This window comes from Pan paniscus, chromosome 19 (assembly GCF_029289425.2).
Source record: "Pan paniscus chromosome 19, NHGRI_mPanPan1-v2.0_pri, whole genome shotgun sequence".
Classification (NCBI taxonomy): domain Eukaryota; kingdom Metazoa; phylum Chordata; class Mammalia; order Primates; family Hominidae; genus Pan; species Pan paniscus.
The window spans coordinates 32,954,691-32,974,387 of record NC_073268.2 but is presented as its reverse complement, the minus strand read 5'-3'; the positions used below and the strand labels follow the sequence as shown (position 1 = coordinate 32,974,387).

Sequence of the window (19,697 nt, the reverse complement as noted above, 5' to 3'; positions counted from 1 at the left end):
GTGAGGTGGCTCCCCATGGGGGAGGTGGGGAGGGAGAGGACCAGATGCTGCATCCGCTCTGAGAGTGTGGACAGTGTGGCATTGTTGGCCACTCTGAGGCTGGGACGGCCCCCACGTGTATTGATACTTGGCCTTTTCAGCTGCCCTGAATTCATCCCTTGCCAACTTCCTACAAAAGAAGGGGTGACTTGGGGCCTGCTGGCAGGCGAACACGGCTCTGAAGACTGGAGAGGGCCCCACGGCAGGCTGTGTGCCTCTAGGTTCCCACTCCCTGCTGGGGACAGGGTGGGACAGTGGGACAGCGAGGTAGGGGTGCAGGGGGTGCAGACCTGCCCTGCCAGAGTGGCTGGCTGGATCCTGTTCTCCAGCTCTCTCCAGAATGCCCTGGCCTCAGGTAATTCCTCAGCTTGGCTTCTCTGAGGAGGGTGGGCGTCCCTCCTGGCTGCTCGTCTGTCCAGGACATTGCTGGCTGACCAGCCGGGGACCCATGGCTATAGGAATAGCTCAGCCTCTGTTGCCTGTAGTCCCTCGTGAGGCCAGGTCAGAATTTACGGCTCCTACCGTGACCGACTCTCCGGTGTAAATTGTCACGTGTGGCCCCCTAGAGCTGCCACGGAGGTGGAGTTGACTGGCCCCATTCTGTAGGTGAGGAGCCAGGTGCTCACAAGCCAAGGTCACATGGCTTGTAAGTGGCTGGGCCAGCAGGGCCGGAAACCCAGACTGCTAGGCCCCAGAGCTGAGCCCTCACCCAAGCCCACCCCCAGGGGCCTCCTGGGGCTTCTGGAGGAACACGCTGCTGCATCCGCCCTCTCCCTTCACCCCGGGGTCCGCTGGCAGGTGGAAGAAAGCCTGGGGTGGTGTGGCCATGTACCAGCCAAGCCTGTGGGCCTATGGTGGCTGGCCCTGTGTCCCAGGGTACAGGGAGCTGTGAGCTCAGGGCTGGCTCTGGGTCTTGAGGGACAGAGCTCTGGCAAGTCAGACTGTGCCAGAGACGATGCCCGGTGCTGCCTCCTAAGGATACCACACTGTCCCTTCCCCAAAGGCCCCCAAAAGAGCAGACACAGCCTTTCTGTGCAAACCCTGGGAACACCAGGCCAAGCTCCAGGCCTGGACATGTCACTGATGCTAGGGTCCCTGGGTGGTGACTGGACGGCCGTGTGTGGACTCCTTTTTCACACAGCAGGCGGGAATGGGCAGGAAACCGGGGCTCTGAGAGGCAGTCTTGGAAGCTGCCCTGGGCACAGACCTTACTTGCTGACCCCGGCCACCTAGAAACATGAGCTCTGGGGAGGCCCTGTCCCTGCCCCACCACTCCTGCCAGCCCTCCAGAGCCAGGCTTGGGTGGGCGCCTCTGTGGTGAGGATGTAGACCGTGCAGCTGGGGTGAGCGGGCAGCTCTCTGGGCATCCTGACGAGCATAGTGCGGTGAGGTGGGGTGATGGTATCCTCTCCCATGACCCCCAGTCTACTTGGAAGTATGCTTAACAGGGGGCTCCGCGTGATTCTTACCTGCAGGCAGCCTGGCCGGAGAGGAACCCACCGCCTCCAGAAGTCTGTGACCCCCAGGCCATCTGGAAACCTTATGAGGGCAATGTTTTTATTAGGGCCAAGTTCTTCCTTTTCCTCTGCAACTTTATCTAAAAAACATACAAAAGGGAAATTGGCCAAGAAGAGTCCTAGTATGCTTGACTCCGAGTTCTCCCAGCCCATGAATGGTGGCTCAAGGAGAGAGAAGAGGCTGCGTTCTGGCACCTTCCAGCATCTCCCCTCCAGGCCGGCGGGAGAAGGAGCAAGGGCTTCCACCAGACCCTTCCCCAGAGGGCCGGGGAAACAAGAGCTGGGGCTGGGGACTTTGGCCCTCAGGGAGGAGCAAGGGTGACCATGGCAAATACCAAACCAAGGGGATCTTGGGACAGGCATAAACCAGTACTGTCCTGGGCTAACCAAGGCGTGCAGTAAACTGTCTTTATTATATTTGAATTTAGGGGGCAAACTACTAGAAATGGTTTTAAAGTTATAATTAAAATTTCCGATTGCCTTGGACAAACAACTGTGGGTTGAATGAAAAAGTATTAATGTTGGGAATAGCCATTTTTAAGAGAAAAAGCTGGAGAGAGTGTGTGTGCATGTGTGGCCAGGCAGGTGAGGGCTTAGTGTGTCAGCCGGGTGTCAGGTCCCTGCAGGCCCTCTGTGAACTGCAAGGTTCCAGGGCAGCCACTCTCCCACTCTGAGCCTCATCTTCCCCAGGTGTCAGACGGAGCTGATGAATCCCAGATCTCTGCCCTGTCTACCCCAGGCAGCTCGCACGGGGCTGTTGTGAGGGATGGGGTGTGTGAGACAGGCGAGGAGCTTGCTGAAGGGCTGGGCAGATGTGGACTCTGCTTAGTCCAAGGCTGAAAGCCTGCCCGAGGAGGTGGTGGTCTTCTTTGGAGGGTGGGACCCTGGTGCCCCTGCTTCTGCCCTGCCTGTGCCTGAGCCAAGCCATTTGAGGCTGCTCTCTCCACCTGGTCAGGGGCTTGGGCCAGCTGCTGGGAGTATCAGGACGCTGCTGTAGATGTTGGGTGAGAGGGCCCGGCGGTTCCACCTGCATGTCATGAGCCAGGTGTTAGTGGGGCAGTGCCCGGCACACACTCGGCCTCTGTGTCCTCGTGTCAGTGGCCAGAGGCCACGTCGGACACCTGAGGAGCAAGGACGCTGATCTGCACTAGGCCCTCTGCCTGCCTCTGGGAGCTGGTGGGCCATAGCCTCCCCAGGATGTGGCTGTAGGGGGAAGGTGGTTGGGGAAACAGAATCATGTCCGGACCGGCTGTAAACTCCCACATGGCCCCAGGCAAGACCCTTCACCTACAGAAAGGGGAAAAGAGGCTCAGCTCATCGGGCTGCGGTGAAGTCCAGAAGAAACACCATTGCCAAGTTGCTGAGCTCTCACATGAGCCACAGGGCGGGCATTCCCAGCAAGGGGGAGCTCTCGCTACCCGTGTGGCCAGGAAGGTGAAAAGTTTGCAGTTCTTCCTGGCCAGGTGAAAGAACAGACCAGGCGCATTGTCCTCTGAGAGCCCCAGGTCTCTTCTGGTCTCCCTCCTGCCTTGTTTCTCTTAGGTGTCCCCGCACTAACCTGCAGTGTCCTGTGAGGGCGTTAAGTGGATGGACGTGGAAGTTGCTGCGTTAGGCGGCATGCTAAGGAGTCATAATTAGTCACATGTCCCTATAAAATGTGCTCTCCTTGTTGTCACCATGAGGTTTGAAAATCCACAAAGTGTGGGAGGTGTCAAGGATAAATGGAATCAAGTGTGTGGATGCAAAGGCAGGCGGGGTGGGGGGCCCTGCCCTGCCCTCTGGCTGGAGGACTTCTGATGCGCTACTCTTTGAGCCTCTGTTTCCCCATCAGTAAAATGGGGATAATGATCACTGCCCTGAAGAGCTGTCATGAAGCACAGGTGGGATAATATGTGAATGCCCAGCTCGGTCTCTGGAGCCTAATGGCTGCTCAGTGATGCTGGTTTCCTTTTGTTTCTACTGGGATGCAGCTTCAGGCTTGGGGATAAAGAGCTTGCTTAGGGCACAAGATGTGATAGGTTGGGAGCCATGTGACCAGATTAATGACATGTGGGTGGAAGGGGCCCTGGGAACCCTGGGGGGATTCTCATTACACAACCTCAGTCTCCACAGTCTCTGCTGTTGGCGTGCCCGGCTCGCTGGTGTACGTGTTATTGGTCCATCTGGTGCTCAGCCTATCACAGCACAGGCAGGAACCAGGCTCATTATAATATTGCCATCTATTTTTAGCCCAGGGGTCTCCTGGTGGGGACGGACCCCCAGGAGGGCTGCCAGCTCACTGGTAGCAGCAGACGGCTGCACATGTCTGGGCAGGCACATCCAGGCCTGTCGCTGAGCAGCTTCTTCAGCTGTCTGAGACTCCAGGAGGCTTTTCACAGCCTGTTTCTGTTGCCCTTCTTGTAGTCTCGGGACTGCAGGGTCCTTTAATAGGGTGCCCTGCCAGCCCTGGCTGAGGAGCACACCAAAGAACCTTGGGAACAGGTTGACATCTCCAATGGGCCAGGTAGAAGCGGTGCCACCTGAGAAGTACCTACTTCCTCAGAGGTGAAGTGGCCCCAGTAAGTGATTTACAGAGAGCTGCCCCTCGGTCTAGGGCCAACTCTGAACCAGGCCGAAGCTCTTCTATCTGATGATTTAACAAAAGGTGCCAGCATGTCTTTATCACACACCGTCATTATGCTGGGCCCCAGACCCAGCACAAGCAACGCTCAGAAGTGAGGGCCTGGCATTCTTGCTCCCAGCAAGGCTGTGGCAGGGCCCAGACAGGCAGTTGCCTCCTGGGCTGGGCATCACATCTTCTGGCCAGGGTTTATTCATTGAGGTCCTACTGTGTGTTAGATGCGAACGTGAAATACCTCATTTAATCAGCACAGTGATCCTGTAAGATTCCGTCACCATTCCTGATTTACAGAAGACAACTGAGGTTCAGAGGTGTTCCATGATGTGCACAGGGTCATGCAGGGTGGATCCCAAGTTGTGCAGCTTTCACTGTACCATGTGGCAGCAGACTCTACTAGATCAGGGTTGTTGGTCCTAAAAGCTGTTCAGTGTGACTGTGCCCTTACACCGTGCACCAAGAAGCCTTCTAGAAGCCGTTTGGCTTCCTCTGACAGACTTTTGTGGTGGTGTTACCAGTGGAGGGTGTCCAGGTTCTTAGCGTCTTGAACAAAAATTGGACAAAATGCACAAACAAAACAAAGAATGAAGCAACAAAAACAGAGATTTATTTTATTTTATTTTTTGAGACTCAGTCTTGCTCTGTCACCCAGGCCGAACTGCAGTGGCGCTATCTTGGCTCACCGCAAGCTCCGCCTCCTAGGTTCACGCCATTCTCCTGCCTCAGCCCCCCGAGTAGCTGGGACTACAGGCATGCGCCACCTCGCCCAGCTAATTTTTGTATTTTTAGTAGAGACGGGGTTTCACCGTATTAGCCAGGGTGATCTTGATCTCCTGACCTCGTGATCTGCCCGCCTTGGCCTCCCAAGTGCTGGGATTACAGGCGTGAGCCACCGTGCCTAGAGATTTATTGAAAACAAAAGTACACTCCACGGGATGGGAGCAGGCCCAAGCATAGGGGATCAAGAACCTGGTTGCAGAATTTTCTGGGGTTTAAATACCATCTAGAGGTTTCCCATTGGTTACTTGGTGTACACCCTATGTAAATGAAGTAGTGGCCCGCAGTCAGTTTGATTGGTTGCAGGAGGGGACCAATCAGAGGCCAAAGTGAAGTTACAAAGTTACACCCTATGCAAACATCTGATTGGTTGCAGAAAGCAATCAGAAAGCAACCAATCAGAGACTAAAGTGAAGTTACAAAGTGATATTCCTATGCAAATTAAAACTTAGCCTGTGACCAGCCTGATTGGTTGCAGGAGGGGACCAATCAGAGATACTCTCAGTTTTTCATCTGCCAGGCAGAAAAGGTTGGGGGGCGAGGAGGCGGTGGGGGGGGGCGGTGGGGGGGGGCGGGGGAGAAGGGGATGCAAAGGGAGTAGCTACTTGGGCTCGGAAAATTGGGGTTTTCCTTTTGATTTAGCTCTAGGAAGTCAGTGTGAATCAGCCTTATGTTCCCTGCCTCCAGACCCTATTCTGCCTCAGTGGGGGCTCTGATGTGCCAACCAGGGTGCCCTGAATAAAGTGGCTAGCCTGACTGTGGCCCTTTTCTTCGTGGATGGCTGTTCCTGGGAGTTCTAGCTCCTCACTAGATGCTCATGAGTCAGCCAGTATGAGAGGTCCCTGGGACTAATCACCTGCCAGGTGTTCCCACACTTAGGGTTCGGGATCTGGGCCTCCTGTACCCAATCCCTGCTGTTTTGGCCTGGCTGATGCCCTTGCGGTCTGATTGGAACACTGAGCCCTGGGAAGCTGGCCTCACTTATCTTGTCTCTGCTCTGTCTTTCCCAGGGCAGCGAGGTCACAGGCCCCACCTTTGCTGATGGCGAGCTCATCCCCAGGGAACCCGGCTTTTTTCCCGAGGACGAGGAGGAGGCTATGACGCTGGCGCCACCTGAGGGCCCCCAGGAGTTGTACACAGACAGCCCCATGGAGAGCACTCAGAGTCTGGAGGGGTCTGTCGGGAGTCCTGCCGAGAAGGACGGGGGACTTGGGGGCCTGTTTCTGCCAGAAGACAAGTGAGTTAAAACCGCCTGAAGCTCCATATTTGCCCTCTCAGCCCAGAAATGTGGTTCTTGGAAAGTGTCTCCAGGAAGTAAATTTGAAACATGCTCAAAATTTGTATCAGAGGCATTAGTGTCATGGGTATTCTGAATAGCACAAGATTCTAAGCAGACTAAATGCTTAACAGTAAGGGATAGTTTTGGAATTTTAGGCAGCTGTGCAAAGTCAAGTTTTTAAATTTAATTTTACTTTATTTTCAGTCCTAGCTGTGCAGGCAAAGGGAGTTTTAAATGACTAGTTAATAATATGAGATATATGATCTCAATTAGTTTTAAAAAGCAGGTTGTGGCCAGGCATGGTGGCTCACACCTATAACCCCAGGACTTTGGGAGGCCGAGGCAGGAGGATCACTTGAGCCCAGGAGTTTAAGGTTACAGTGAGCTGTGATCGCATCACTGCACTCCAGCCTGGCAACAAGATCAAGACCCTGTCTCAAAAAAAAAAAAAAAAAGGCAGGTTACAAAGATGTCCATGAGATCAGCTTTGTTAAAAACACAAACATATGCCAGGCAAGTGGCATGTGCCTGTAGTCCCAGATACTTGGGAGGCTGAGGCAGGAGGATCACTTAAGCCCAGGACTTCTGGGCTCTAGTGCACTATGCCGATCGGATGTCTGCACTAAGTTCAGCATCAGTATGGTGACCTCCTGGGAATGGGTCACCACCAGGTTGCCTAAGGAGGGATGAACTGGCCCAGGTCAGAAACAGAGCAGGTCAAAACTCGAGTGTTGATCAGTAGTAGGATCACACCTGTGAATAGCCACTGCACTCCAGCCTGGGCAACATAGCAAGACCCCATCTCTAAAAAAACCAAAAAACAACACACAGACATATGTGTTAGGAAATGCCTAGAAAAAAATTAATCTGGAAAATTAAGCAGTTATTTCTGTATGGTGGGATGATTTTTTTGTTGTTGTTGTTGTTGTTGAGACAGACTCTCACTCTGTCACCAGGCTGGAGTGCAGTGGCATGATCTCACCTCACTGCAACCTCCGCCTCCCGGGTTCAAGCGATTCTCCTGCCTCAGCCTCCCGAGTAGCTGGGACTACAGGCGCGTGCCACCATGTCCAGCTAAGTTTTGTCTTTTTTTTTTTTTTTTTTTTTTTTGAGACGGAGTCTCGCTCTGTCGCCCAGGCTGGAGTGCAGTGGCGCAATCTCAGCTCACTGCAACCTCCACCTCTCGGGTTCACGCCATTCTCCTGCCTCAGCCTCCCAAGTAGCTGGGACTATAGGTGCCCACCACCACGCCTGGCTAATTTTTTGTATTTTTAGTAGAGATGGGGTTTCACCATGTTGGCCAGGATGGTCTTGATCTCCTGACCTCGTGATCCACCTGCCTCGGCCTCCCAAAGTGCTGGGATTACAGGTGTGAGCCACCGCACCTGGCCAGTTGATCATTTTAATTACTTCCCATCTACTCTGCTATATTTTCTATATTGAGCATGTACTCCCATAATCAGAAATGTTATTTAAAAACAGTATTAAGACCTAAGTGACTTCCCAGTGAAGCAGTTTCACCTTTAACTTTGGTGTTGGCAGAAAGGAGTCCCTTCCATCTCAGCCCTCACCAAGTCTCTCGAGGGATACAGTGCTGTGGGGTGGTGGGAAGCTGCCACCATTGTGGCTGAGGAAGCCGAGGGGGTTGCAAGTGGCAACCCCTTACCAGAAGGTGATGGTTACGACTGCTGCAGGGATTTGGAGAGGGAAGAGAGGGGTTCCCATGTTGGTTGAACCACATGAAATTGACAACTTTTAATCATTTCCATCTTCAAAAAAGTAATTTCATGTGGTTCAACCTAGTATATCTCAATGCAGGGTTTCTCAAACTCAAGTGATTCTCAGAGTCCTGATGTTCTTGGTGGGGCCCTTTGGGTCTGTGGATGGAGAAGAGGGGCCGTGCTGCTCGTGCTGCTCTCTGGGAGCAGCCTTGTAATCCCAGCACTTTGGGAGGCTGAGGCGGGCAGATCACCTGAGGCCAGGAGTTTGAGACCAGCCTGGCCAACATGGCAAAAACCCCATCTCTACTAAAAATACAAAATTAGCTGTGCATGGTGGCAGGAGGCTACTCCCAGCTACTCAGGAGGCTGTGGCAGGTGAATCACTAGAACCTGGAAGGCAGAGGTTGCACCAATGCACTCCAGCCAGGCGACAAAGCAAGACTCTGTCTCCAAAAAAAAAAAAAAAAAAAAAGACAAACTTAAAAAACAACACAGTATAACAACTATTTACATAGCATTTACATTGCATTAGGTATGATAAGTAATCTAGAGACGATCGAGTATACAGGAGGATATGCATAGGTTGTATGTGAATACTATGCCATTTCATATCTGGGACTTGAGCATCCTCAGATTTTGGTGTCCACAGGGGGTCCTGGAACAAATCTCTCTTGGATACCAAGGGATGACCATACTCAGTCTTACAGTATCTAAAATTTTAGATCCATTTATATTCATTTTCTGTATTACTCCGAATGTTTTTTTTTCCTCTCCTTAAAGTGAAAGCAAGTTTATTAAGGAAATAATAAAACAATGGCTACTACAGAAGCAGAGCAGCTACTCCGAATGTTTTTTTGTTTTTGTTTTTTTTGAGACGGAGTCTCCCTCTGTCGCCCAGGCTGGAGTGCAGTGGCACAATCTCGGCTCACTGCAAGCTCCACCTCCCGGGTTCACGCCATTCTCCTCCCTCAGCCTCCTGAGTAGCTGCGACTACAGGTGCTCGCCACCACGCCCGGCTAATTTTTTGTATTTCTAGTAGAATTGCGGTTTCACCATGTTAGCCAGGATGGTCTCGATCTCCTGACCTCTGATCCGCCCGCCTCGGCCTCCCAAAGTGCTGGGATTACAGGCGTGAGCCACCGCGCCTGCCACTACTCCAAATGTTTTAACAAACCTTTCAACAACTATTTGATATTCCACAATTTAATAATTTACTAACATTATAATTTAATAATTATAATTTGATCTAGCTGTAGCTAGACAATTAGGTTGTAAGCAGTGTTTTGCTACTGTGGGGTAGCATGGGTAGAATTGGTTTGAACTGTAGAAAGGGTTTCTGTGGTGAGATGTTTCCCTTTAGATAGGGTCCCTGAAATGTACTTACCAGGTCAAGAGCTACAAACTTAATCGGTAGTGCCAATTAAAGGGAAATGCCTGTCAGTTTCCCCACCACGGGCTGTGGCTGGGGACCCATGAGTCCTCCTCTGACTTGGGTGCTCTCGGACCCTCAGGTCCCTGGTCCACACTCCATCCATGACGACCTCAGACCTTTCTACACACTCCACCACCTCGCTCATCAGCAATGAGGAGCAGTTTGAAGACTATGGGGAGGGTGACGATGTGGACTGTGCCCCCAGCAGCCCTTGCCCCGATGATGAGACCAGGACCAACGTCTACTCGGACCTGGGGTCTTCAGTGTCTTCCAGGTGGCCCCTTGGTCTGGGATGTCATTTGGGGTCAAAAGTTGCAGAAGCAATTTAAGCACATCCTAGGGGGTGGAGGGGTACGAGTCCTGAGCTGGCCCTTTTCCTTTGTCCTCAGCTACTTGAGTTCTGCTCCTGGGGCTTGGGGTTGCTACCTTCGCACCCTGATTAGGGGTCAGGAGTTCCTCCTGAATTAACTGACCTAGGAGGCTGCACACTGGGGGCCACGGGGCTCTGTGTCATCTTGTGTCCTAGAACCTCAGTGTTGAAGCATCCTTCCAAGTGACCCCTGTGATCCCTTCTCACCCACCTGAGTCACCACTTTCTCTGAAATGAGCTCGCAGTTTGCCTTAGCTGTTAAATGGGTATGCCTCACTGGCTTCTCTTTGAGCGTGTTGGAGAAGGGATGATCTGTTGCTATATTTCCACTCCCTGCCCCTCCCCCTTAACAAGGTTCAAAGGTACTGGGGACTCAAGTAAAGTCAGCTCAGCAGGGTGGTGTAGGGCACCAGACTGGACAGCAGTTAAGGTGGTGATTCCTTTCCCTCATGAATCAGTGCGGGGCAGACGCCTAGGAAAATGCGGCACGTGTACAACAGCGAATTGCTAGATGTTTACTGCTCTCAATGCTGCAAGAAAATCAACCTGCTCAATGACTTGGAAGCCCGACTGAAAAACCTGAAGGCCAACAGGTGAGGCCCAGGCCCAGCTGGGGGGTGAGAGGCCGGGGGGGGCCAGGGCAGGGCCTGGAGGGAGAAGCTACGGGCATGGCGAGGCGACCCCTGCTGTCTGGGCAGGTGAGAGCTCTCAGAGGAGGGTTGATCCAGGGGCTTTTTCTGCCACAGGAAATCAGGCTGTTTCTTCTCAGGACCAAGCTGACTAGTGAATTCCTTTCGGTGGGAGGGAAGAGCCTTGTCCTGCACTGTGGTGTCTTACAGCTAGGACAGAGTAAGGGAGTGGACTAGAACCCCTCTGTTCAATGACTGTTTCCTTTCTCTCTCTAGCCCCAACCGAAAGATCTCCAGCACGGCCTTTGGACGGTAAGGCCCGCCTCGAGGGAGGGCAAATTGAGTGCTGTCCCCATGCTGCCCACTGGCCGGGGCTCCCTGCCAGCAGCCCAGACTCAGCTGGTGCCCGCATGTGGCTGAGTGAGCAGAGGGGAACGAGGCCATCCCAGGGCAGTGCAGCCAGGGCAGCGTCACTTCTGAAAAAGAGGGGCCAGCTCCTCCCTGCTCTCTCCCCACCCCTTGTCCCTTCTTCAAATCCTAGGTCACCTTGACTTCAGGCAGGCATGCCAGGGATGCCCTGAGAGAGACAGAGCACCCCACAGCGTTCAGTGCCCTTCCTGCCTCTTGGAGCTGGCAGCCATACTCAATAAAGAGACCCCAGGTTTCCTGCAGGCGGGGATCTGGGCATGAGTGTGCGCCATTGGGGCTGGTCACTTTGCTCCAATTAAGTCCTGCGGCAGTTCAGTGTGGCCCCAGGTCCACACTCAGGGCTCTGGGAGCTGGCAGCAAGGGCCCAGGAGCTATGTGGGTTGGCCTCTTGGCAGAGACCCTGGCTGCTGCCTATCAGGGAGCTGGAAGGGGATGTCACTGGGGGTGGCAGCTGGATTTTGCCTCAGGCACGGGTTAGCTCAGCAGGCCCAGTCCCACCCCAGCTCACTGCTCTGCAAGGCCTGGAGAATTCTCTGCCTTTGCCATCCCCCAGAGTTCCCAGAGACGTAGCAGGAGCCAGCTTGGTGGAGAGGCTCAAGCCTCAGGAGGCCCAGACCCTCTTCCAGGGCCATGGAGCTGGGCTACCTCCTTGGGGGCTTCCCCACTGGAAGAGGAGGGGGCTCACGTGCCAGCTGAGGTCACTGGGTAGCTGCAGGCCAGCATGCTGGCGTGAAGAGGGTTCTGAGGCCGCAGGAGAAGCTGTGCGTCATTGGCTGTGTCTGCCAGGGGACCCCGGGGGTCTGTACAGCCCATTTGCCATCCTCTGGGCAGGGTGATCCGCTGAGTTTGGCAACATTCTTCCTCTCAGGCTGAGTGAGGGCAGCCTCCTTAAAGGGGCAGACCCCCTGGGGTACTGGATGCTCGCCTAGCCAGTAGTGTGAGTAGGCCCCTGTCTCTGGAAGGCCCCTGCAGCCAGACACCCTCCTCCCACCCCTGCAGGCAGCTCATGCACAGCAGCAACTTCAGCAGCAGCAATGGCAGCACCGAAGACCTGTTCCGGGACAGCATTGACTCTTGCGACAATGACATCACAGAGAAGGTGGGCCTTGGGTGGCTGGAGAAGGGACTGAATGCATGCCTGCTCCCAGGGGAGATGGGGTGCACTCAGGCTACTGTCTGGGGACTTGGGAGACCCTGTACCTGCCTAGGAATTGGGGGCAGGTGGCCCTGGTCACGTGTTCCCCACCCCCCCACCCCACACATGACCGTTCTCGGATACACAGTGGTTTGGAGGTCCTGCTCATGAACCTCATGGCGTCGAGGTTCTCGGTTCTGTGGCCTCAGAGGTCTTCTCCACCCCACCCCGGCCCCCTGCTGCAGGTAAGCTTCCTGGAAAAGAAGGTGACAGAGCTGGAGAATGACAGCCTGACCAATGGGGACCTGAAGAGCAAGCTGAAGCAAGAGAACACACAGCTGGTGCACAGGTCAAGCAGGCAGCGGTGCTGGGGGCTCAGCCGTGACGCTGGGGAACAAAGCGGGGGTCCATCTTGCTAAGACCTCCGGGAGGAGGCAGCCTCATGCCTTTGCAGCTCTGAGGGTCTGTGACGCATCAGCCTCTTGTCACATGGCCCTGCCCACATGTGGTGCCCAGGACAGGACCTTAGGGACAGGGAGACAGGTTGGAGCTTGACCTTGGCTCTAGGCCCAATGGATTCTACCCCCTGAGGTCTGAAGCCACAGGGCTGGTCCAGGATGGGAGTGGGGATCCACTGTGTCTCACTCATACAGTGACAGGAGCCTGACGTCCCTTCCTAGGGACAAGCTCTGCAGGGGACAGGCCAGTGTGAGCTGGGCGGTGGGAAGGGTCCAGCACTGCTGCTGATGGAGGTCCCCTGAGCCTGCCGTTCCTGATGCTGTCTGCAGTGGTGGATTCAGGGTTTAGTTGTCCTCACCAGATGGCATGACCCTTGGGGGACATACCCTGGCCAGGGGTCCGGTCCTCCAACTTGTCACAGGGCCCAAAGATGGGCCCTTTTGTATACCCCAGAAGGTCAGCCTGGGGGAGGGGCTGTTGCCAGTGAGACGTATCCCAGACCGAAATACCAACCAGGCTGTCACTGGGGTGCTCACATCTACGTGCCCCTGGCCCTGTCCCAGGTCTGGGGCAGACTTCAGGCCACCAGCCAGGATGTGCCTATTTTGGGAGTCAAGGTGCCCAATAAGCTGAATTATTAATCAGAGGGGTGGCCGGGAAGGAACAGCACAAAAACAAGAGGTGAGGCCTGAGGTGGTTCCGGCCAGGTGTGGCTGCAGGGACTGGTGGGGGCGGTCCCTCCCTGTGCTGCCCTGAGCGCCCCACCTTCTGACTGCCAGGCCTGCCCCTCCATGGCATGTGTGACCGACACCCCCTCTAGATGTGCGGTGTCCCTGTTCATCTCTCTGAAAGCTACTGGCCCACACGCCCTCAGTGGGCATGCCAGTGACTCAGGGTCTCGGGGCCCAGGGTCCCCCGTGCCACAGCCTGGGTTGGGGTGAAATGGTGCAGGCCCCAAGAGCTTGCCCGTTGCGCTGTCCTCAGGGTGCATGAGCTGGAGGAGATGGTGAAGGATCAGGAGACCACGGCCGAGCAGGCTCTGGAGGAGGAGGCGCGGCGCCACCGCGAGGCCTACGGCAAGCTGGAGAGGGAGAAGGCTACCGAGGTGGAGCTGCTCAATGCCAGGTGGGCCCCTCCACCGAGCCCCCTCCCTCAGAGGGACCCCCTGTCCTGGGGCAGCCCTGTGGGATAGGCGCTATCCCCATTTTATAGATGGGGGAATGTGAGGCTGAGGGGCAGCCTCTTGAGACTTCCCAGTAGTAACAGTTCCACTTTAATACCACGAGAAACACAGAGGCATGCTCTTCAGGAAGTTCGCTAAGGAATGTTCCCAGGAGCGTGGCTCACATTTGGTAATGCAAACCACACAAATGTCTGTCAGAGAAAAGGGCCTGGGTTGGGTCTCACATCCAGGCCTGGAGCGCCCCCTGCTGTCAGGTTCTCCCCTGACCCCTGGTGGACTGAGCCAGAGCCCCAGGGCCAAGGTAAATGGAAAACCCGGTTCCTGTGCCTTGCGTGTACCTGTGACCTCGTCATTGGAACGTGAGGCAGGCGGGACAAGGAGCAGCCCCGGGCCAGGGATCTGAGTTGGTCTCCCATTAGCTCCATGGCCTTGGACGTACTGGGTCACCTCCCTGTGTGCCCCACAGAGCGGCTGTGTGGGTGGGTGAGCTGATGTAAGTCCAGACCCTGCCCACGGGTGAGGGCTATGATGATGCCTCTGTGATGAAGCCCCTTTGCGGCCCTTGACCGAGGCCGAGGAGGCCGCCTGGGCTTCTGGCAGAGAGGACAGCTGCCCTGGCACTCCTCAGGCCCCCTGAGGCCCCAGTCTCCATGCTGAGGCTTCCCAGAGTTGCCGAGCCCCACCTGGCGGCTGGTGGGCTGCTGAGCAAATGACTGGGAGTTGGGCTCTCAGGCAGGTACCTCCCTGCCCCCGTGTCCCTTCCCCTGTGCAGTTTGGTGAGGAGACTTCCCAACTCCCCGGTGTCTGAGACCTGCTTTGCTAAGTTACCCACCAGGGGTTCATTTTACATTTTGACTCTATTCTAGAAGCTGCTGTTTTGCATCTGTTTCTGGAGGCTGGTGCCTAGTTAAGGGTGACTGCTCTCACTCAGCCCGCCTCGGCAGCTGGCCCAAGAGAGGTGGCTGGGACACGGCAGGTGGTAAAAGACAGTGTGAACCTGGGCCACAGGACAAAGTGCAGAAAGCCAGCCCTCGGGAACTGTCTCCTAACGTGTGCCCGTCACACAGCTCCGGGGGCGCCATTCGTGTAAAATATCCGAGTGGTGTTCCCAGAGTCCTGCCGTATGCTTGGTTCCCTACCACTTCCACCCGCTTGGGGCCACCTGCTGGTGGTGGGGCTGAATTCCTCTCTGGAGCCCAGAGGGCAGTGGAGGCCCAGAAGCCATCCTTCCAGGAAAGAGGACGTGATGGGGAGGTGGTGGGTCGAGAACGGGATGCTCTGCAGGAGTCACTGCCAGAAGTGACCCTGTTCAGTTCTGCTGCCACCGACGGCCCAACTCACCTGCACCTATTCTCAGACCATTTAAAACCGACCTGAGGCCGGGCACAGTGGCTCACGCCTATAATCCCAGCACTTTCGGAGGCCGAGGCAGGTGGATCACGAGGTCAGGAAACGGAGACCATCCTGGCCAACATGGTGAAACCCCATCTCTACTAAAAATACAAAAATTAGCCAGGCGTGGTGGTGCGCGCCTGTAGTCCCAGCTGCTCGGGAGGTTGAGGCAGGAGAATCGCTTGAACCCGGGAGGCAGAGGTTGCAGTGAGCTGAGGTCACGCCACTGAGACTCCGTCTCAAAACAGACAAACAAACAAACAACTGACCTGAACACCCAGGCTCTGTCTTCTTGTGGAATCCCTTTAGGATTCCCTTTATGGAATTCCTGTGTGAACGCTAACACAGAGGATTATTACTGTCAGAGCCCGTGCCTGTGGTCATCAGAGGGAGGTGCAGTGAGCGCTCAGAGAAGAGCCCTGGATGAGATGCTGTTGGCGGAGAATGAAAAGCCAATATGATCATTGCCTTCAAATTACAGAGTCTAACAGGAGGGCCCAGTCACAGAAGCCACAAGAAGACTGTTTCTCCATCTAGCAGAAAGACATCCCCGTGTTGTCTGAGGATCTGAAGGATGCACACAAGAAGAATCTGCGTTCCTACTCTCTAATGAATGTTTCCACTTATTGGAAAAATAAAGGCCACGTGTGGTGGCTCACTCTTGTAATCCCAACACTTTGGGAGGCCAAGGTGGGCAGATCACATGAGGCCAGTTTTTGAGACCAGCCTGGCCAACATGGCAAAACCCGTCTCTACTAAAAATACACAAATTAGCTAGGCGTGGTGGTGCATGCCTCTAATCCCAGCTATTCAGGAGGCTGAGGCACGAGAATTGCTGAAGGAGGCAGAGGTTGCAGAGCTGAGATTGTGCCACCTCACTCCAGCCTGGGCAACAGAGTAGGACTCTGTCTCAAAAAAAAAAGAAAGAAAATAAGAATGATAATTTAGTGTCCTTACTATTTTGCTTTGGCTGATAGGAAGCTCACGGCTAAATTGTCTTTGACATAATAATCATATTCTTTCTCTCAGTTGGTTTCTGGTATCTTTCCTCTTGGAGGAAGCAGAGAATCACTGCAGACTGGCAGGCGCTTATCAGATAGTCTCCATTCCAGGTTTCTGAGATTTGTCTTTCTCCTTTCGCCAGGGTGCAGCAGTTGGAGGAAGAAAATACAGAGCTTAGAACAACAGTGACTCGGCTCAAGTCTCAAACAGAGAAACTGGATGAGGTGAGCAGCAGATCCAGGCTTGGAGGGGCAGGGCTGGCCATCGGGAGCCTTTAGTTTATTGCTTCTGAAATTCTAAACAAATGCCCCACCCCCTAAGAAATGCAAAAAAAGTGAATAACAACTTGTGTTTCTGTATTTCTCATTTTCCAAGTTTTCTACAGCGAATGTATTTATTACTTTATACAATGGAGAAAAATTAGTTTTAGAAAGAGGTTAGCTTCTATTTGGGCTAACACCTTCAATTCAGATTGCATCTAGCATAGTTGAAGGACTTCAGAGGCCTGAGGTTTTTAGTTGTATTTCTAGAATCATCGGGGCTCTGGCCGTTTCTGTAAGCCAAGACTCAGGGCTCCGTCTAAGGGAGCTGGTTTCACTGTGCATCTGCCTCGTGAAGATGGCTGACCAGACCCCAGGGACACCCCTGGACATAGTGAGCCCCTCTCTGGGAACTCTCCTCCCCTGATCGGGTCTCCCTGCTCCAGGAGCGGCAGCGCATGTCTGACCGTCTGGAGGACACCAGCCTGCGGCTCAAAGATGAGATGGACCTGTACAAGCGCATGATGGACAAGCTGCGACAGAACCGCCTTGAGTTCCAGAAGGAGCGGGAGGCGACGCAGGAGGTAGGTCCCAGGCCAGCAGGCACCAGGGCTCCTTCCAGCATCCCTGCTCCTGCCAACCTGCTTCTCTCCCTCGCAGCTCATCGAGGACTTGCGGAAGGAGCTGGAGCACCTGCAGATGTACAAGCTGGACTGCGAGCGGCCAGGCAGGGGCCGCAGTGCCTCCTCTGGCCTAGGCGAGTTCAATGCCAGGGCCCGCGAGGTGGAGCTCGAGCACGAGGTCAAGCGGCTCAAGCAGGTGGGTCTAGCAGTCTCTGTGTCCAGTGGGGCAGGGTGGCCGGGCCCACCACGTGGGTTTCCTGTGCAGGATCTGTGGCAGGGGAGCCCAGAGCTGTAGCAGCACTGCCTGTCTGCTTCTCAGCAACCTGTTTGTCAGGGCTGACTGCCCCATTTCACAGCTCAGGAAAATCGATCCAAAGATCTCTCCCTTACGTCCATGTGAGGAAATAGACCCTGCCTTGGTGCTCAGGGTGGAGGATGAGACCATACCCAGCTGCAGTATAGTGCCTGGAGGCATTGGGTTCTCCCAGAAGTAGACCCTGACCCAAGGTTCCTTTTTTTTTTTTTTTTTCCCAAGAGACAGGGTCTTGCTCTGATACCCAGGCTGGAGTGCTTTGGCACTCCATAGCTCACTGCAGCCTTGAATTCCTGGGCTCAGGTGATCCTTCTGCCTCAGTCTCCCTAGTAACTAGGACTACAGGCACACACCACCATGCCCAGCTAATGTTGTTTTTGTTTTTTGAGGCAGGGTCTCACTGTGTTGCCCAGGGTGGAGGGCAGTGGTGTGATCACAGTCACTATGGCCTCAAATTCCTGGGCTCAAGCAATTCTCCTACCTCAGCCTCTCGAGCAGTTAGGACTACAGGAGAGCACCACCACACCTGGCTAATTTACTTATTTATGTATTTATTTCCAGAGATGGGGTCTCCCTATATTGCCCAGGCTTGAACTCCTGGGCTCAAGGGATCCTCCCACCCTTAGTCTTTGAAAGTGTTGGGATTACAGGAATGAGCCAGTGTGCCTAGCCAGAAGATTACATTTCAAGGAGCGCTGCCTTAGCTAGAGACCGTTGGGTGGGGGAGTGGATCAGGAGGAGGCAGTGGCCAGGTGGTGCTGGGTGAAGTGTCAGCTCTGCCTGACCCTGCAGGTGGAAGAGCCTGCAGCATAAATTATCCTTCTGAGTTTGTTCCACTGGGGACAAAGGTGCTGGTGGCTGTGCTTTCACAGAAGTCCTAAAACCCCAACCCTTCTCCTAGTCTAGGGGTGGGGTGCCCAGGGTCCCAGGTGTGAGCATTAGGGCTCTTTAGGCAAAAGCTGGAGTGTGAGACCGGTGCATGGGATCTGGGCGGGTCCGCCTGGGTCAACTCCAACCAAGCAGGATTCGGAACGTGGCTGCCGGGGGAGCCAAGGAAATGAGCTGGCCAGCCTGCCCAGAGAGCCCAGAGCACCACTTCCTTCACTGGGCTGCTGGGTGGGTGATGTCCCTATGCAGGGCCTAGGGAGGAAGGGATGGCCAGGAGCCTTGGCTGCGCTGAGCAGGGCTGTAACTCCTCCACAAACCCTGTGCACTCCCAGGATGCCAGTCCCCTGGACCAGGACCCAGCCCTCCTTGCCCCCAGCGCTTGGCAAAGGCTGCAACATCTATGGCCCCTTGAACCAGCCGTGACACACACCTGTGGGAATGGCGCTGGCGGCAGGTCGGGGACGGTGGATGTGGAGAAGTGGGTTCCAGTGGGCTGTGGATGCCTCTTGGGGTTGATGTCGCCTTCGTCCTTCTCTCTGTAGGAGAATTATAAGCTGCGGGATCAGAATGACGACTTGAATGGGCAGATTTTGAGCCTCAGCCTCTACGAAGCAAAAAACCTCTTTGCTGCCCAGACTAAAGCCCAGTCTCTGGCTGCGGAGATAGACACCGCCTCGCGCGATGAGGTAACCACACCACCGGCTCTTGCTTTGGGGCCTGGCCGCCCTCTGTGATTCCTTCTCCCGGCCCCCACCTGCCCAGAGTGAGAAAACCAGACCAGGGCCTGGCAGAGAGTCCCATCTACAGCTACCCCACATGACGGGGCAAAGCTGTCAGCAGGGGAGGGGGCTGCTGGAGAAGTTAAGTCAGCTCTGAGTTCCGCCTGTGCTGGAAGGAGTGCGGGTTTGGTTCAGAGTGGAGTGTGAGTCTTAGGTCGGCCAGAAAAATGCCAACATAGCCAGCTGAGTGGATCAAGCTGTGACTCTGGGTTAGGCTATCACTCCCCCTCTTCCCAGTCCAGAGGGGGAGGACATTAGCATTTCCCCAGCACCTGCTTCTGCGGTGTGTTTTCACTTAATCTCCTGATGACTCTGAGGCTTTAGGAACAGCTCCACATTCCAAGCTGGGAAGGTGGAACCCAGGACCACCCAGCTAGGGAGGGAGAGGGACCCAGCTCTCTCCAAAGCCAAAGCCTACCCTTCCTGCCACACCAGAGTATGCTTATGAAAGATCAGGCCTCCAAAATGCCCCGGCTGCATTGTAACATGAATTGTAAGACACTCTGTCACTGAGCCTCACCCTCTGCCTGGGACACGGGGTGAAGAGCTGACCTCTGTCCTCAAGGAGCTCCCAGGTGAGCTGGGCCCCAACCCCTGGGCAGAGGCAGCATGTCAGCAATGTCCGAAAGAACACTGCCCTGGAGAAGAGCAGTGTGGGGCTGGGGGTGGGGAGAGGTGTTCCAGGCAGGAGACAGCTCCCCTTTGGAGTCTTAGCGGCCCTGGGACTTTGTCAGTCTTGATTTTAAATGACTTTGGCTAGTGTTTTCTACTTTTGCAAAAAATTACCCACACCTGGGCCCCCTCTACAAACTGATCACATTGGAATCTCTGGGGGTGGGGCCTGGGCACCTGC

General features: G+C 54.8%; 1 protein-coding gene across 3 annotated transcripts in view; it reads left to right on the top strand.

Annotated features, from left to right (window-relative positions):
* The window catches only part of RAB11FIP4 (RAB11 family interacting protein 4), a 146,588-nt gene that overhangs the window by 120,081 nt on the left and 6,810 nt on the right, over window positions 1-19,697 (top strand). For all 3 annotated transcript variants that reach the window (XM_055101330.3, XM_014342083.6, XM_003811978.8), the window contains 11 exons: window positions 5,961-6,187; window positions 9,462-9,656; window positions 10,211-10,345; window positions 10,658-10,693; window positions 11,810-11,909; window positions 12,191-12,294; window positions 13,389-13,529; window positions 16,124-16,205; window positions 16,688-16,825; window positions 16,902-17,060; window positions 18,608-18,751. In XM_055101330.3, the coding sequence (XP_054957305.1) occupies window positions 5,961-6,187; window positions 9,462-9,656; window positions 10,211-10,345; window positions 10,658-10,693; window positions 11,810-11,909; window positions 12,191-12,294; window positions 13,389-13,529; window positions 16,124-16,205; window positions 16,688-16,825; window positions 16,902-17,060; window positions 18,608-18,751 (1,461 nt within the window). The remainder of the gene's footprint in view (window positions 1-5,960; window positions 6,188-9,461; window positions 9,657-10,210; window positions 10,346-10,657; window positions 10,694-11,809; window positions 11,910-12,190; window positions 12,295-13,388; window positions 13,530-16,123; window positions 16,206-16,687; window positions 16,826-16,901; window positions 17,061-18,607; window positions 18,752-19,697) is intronic.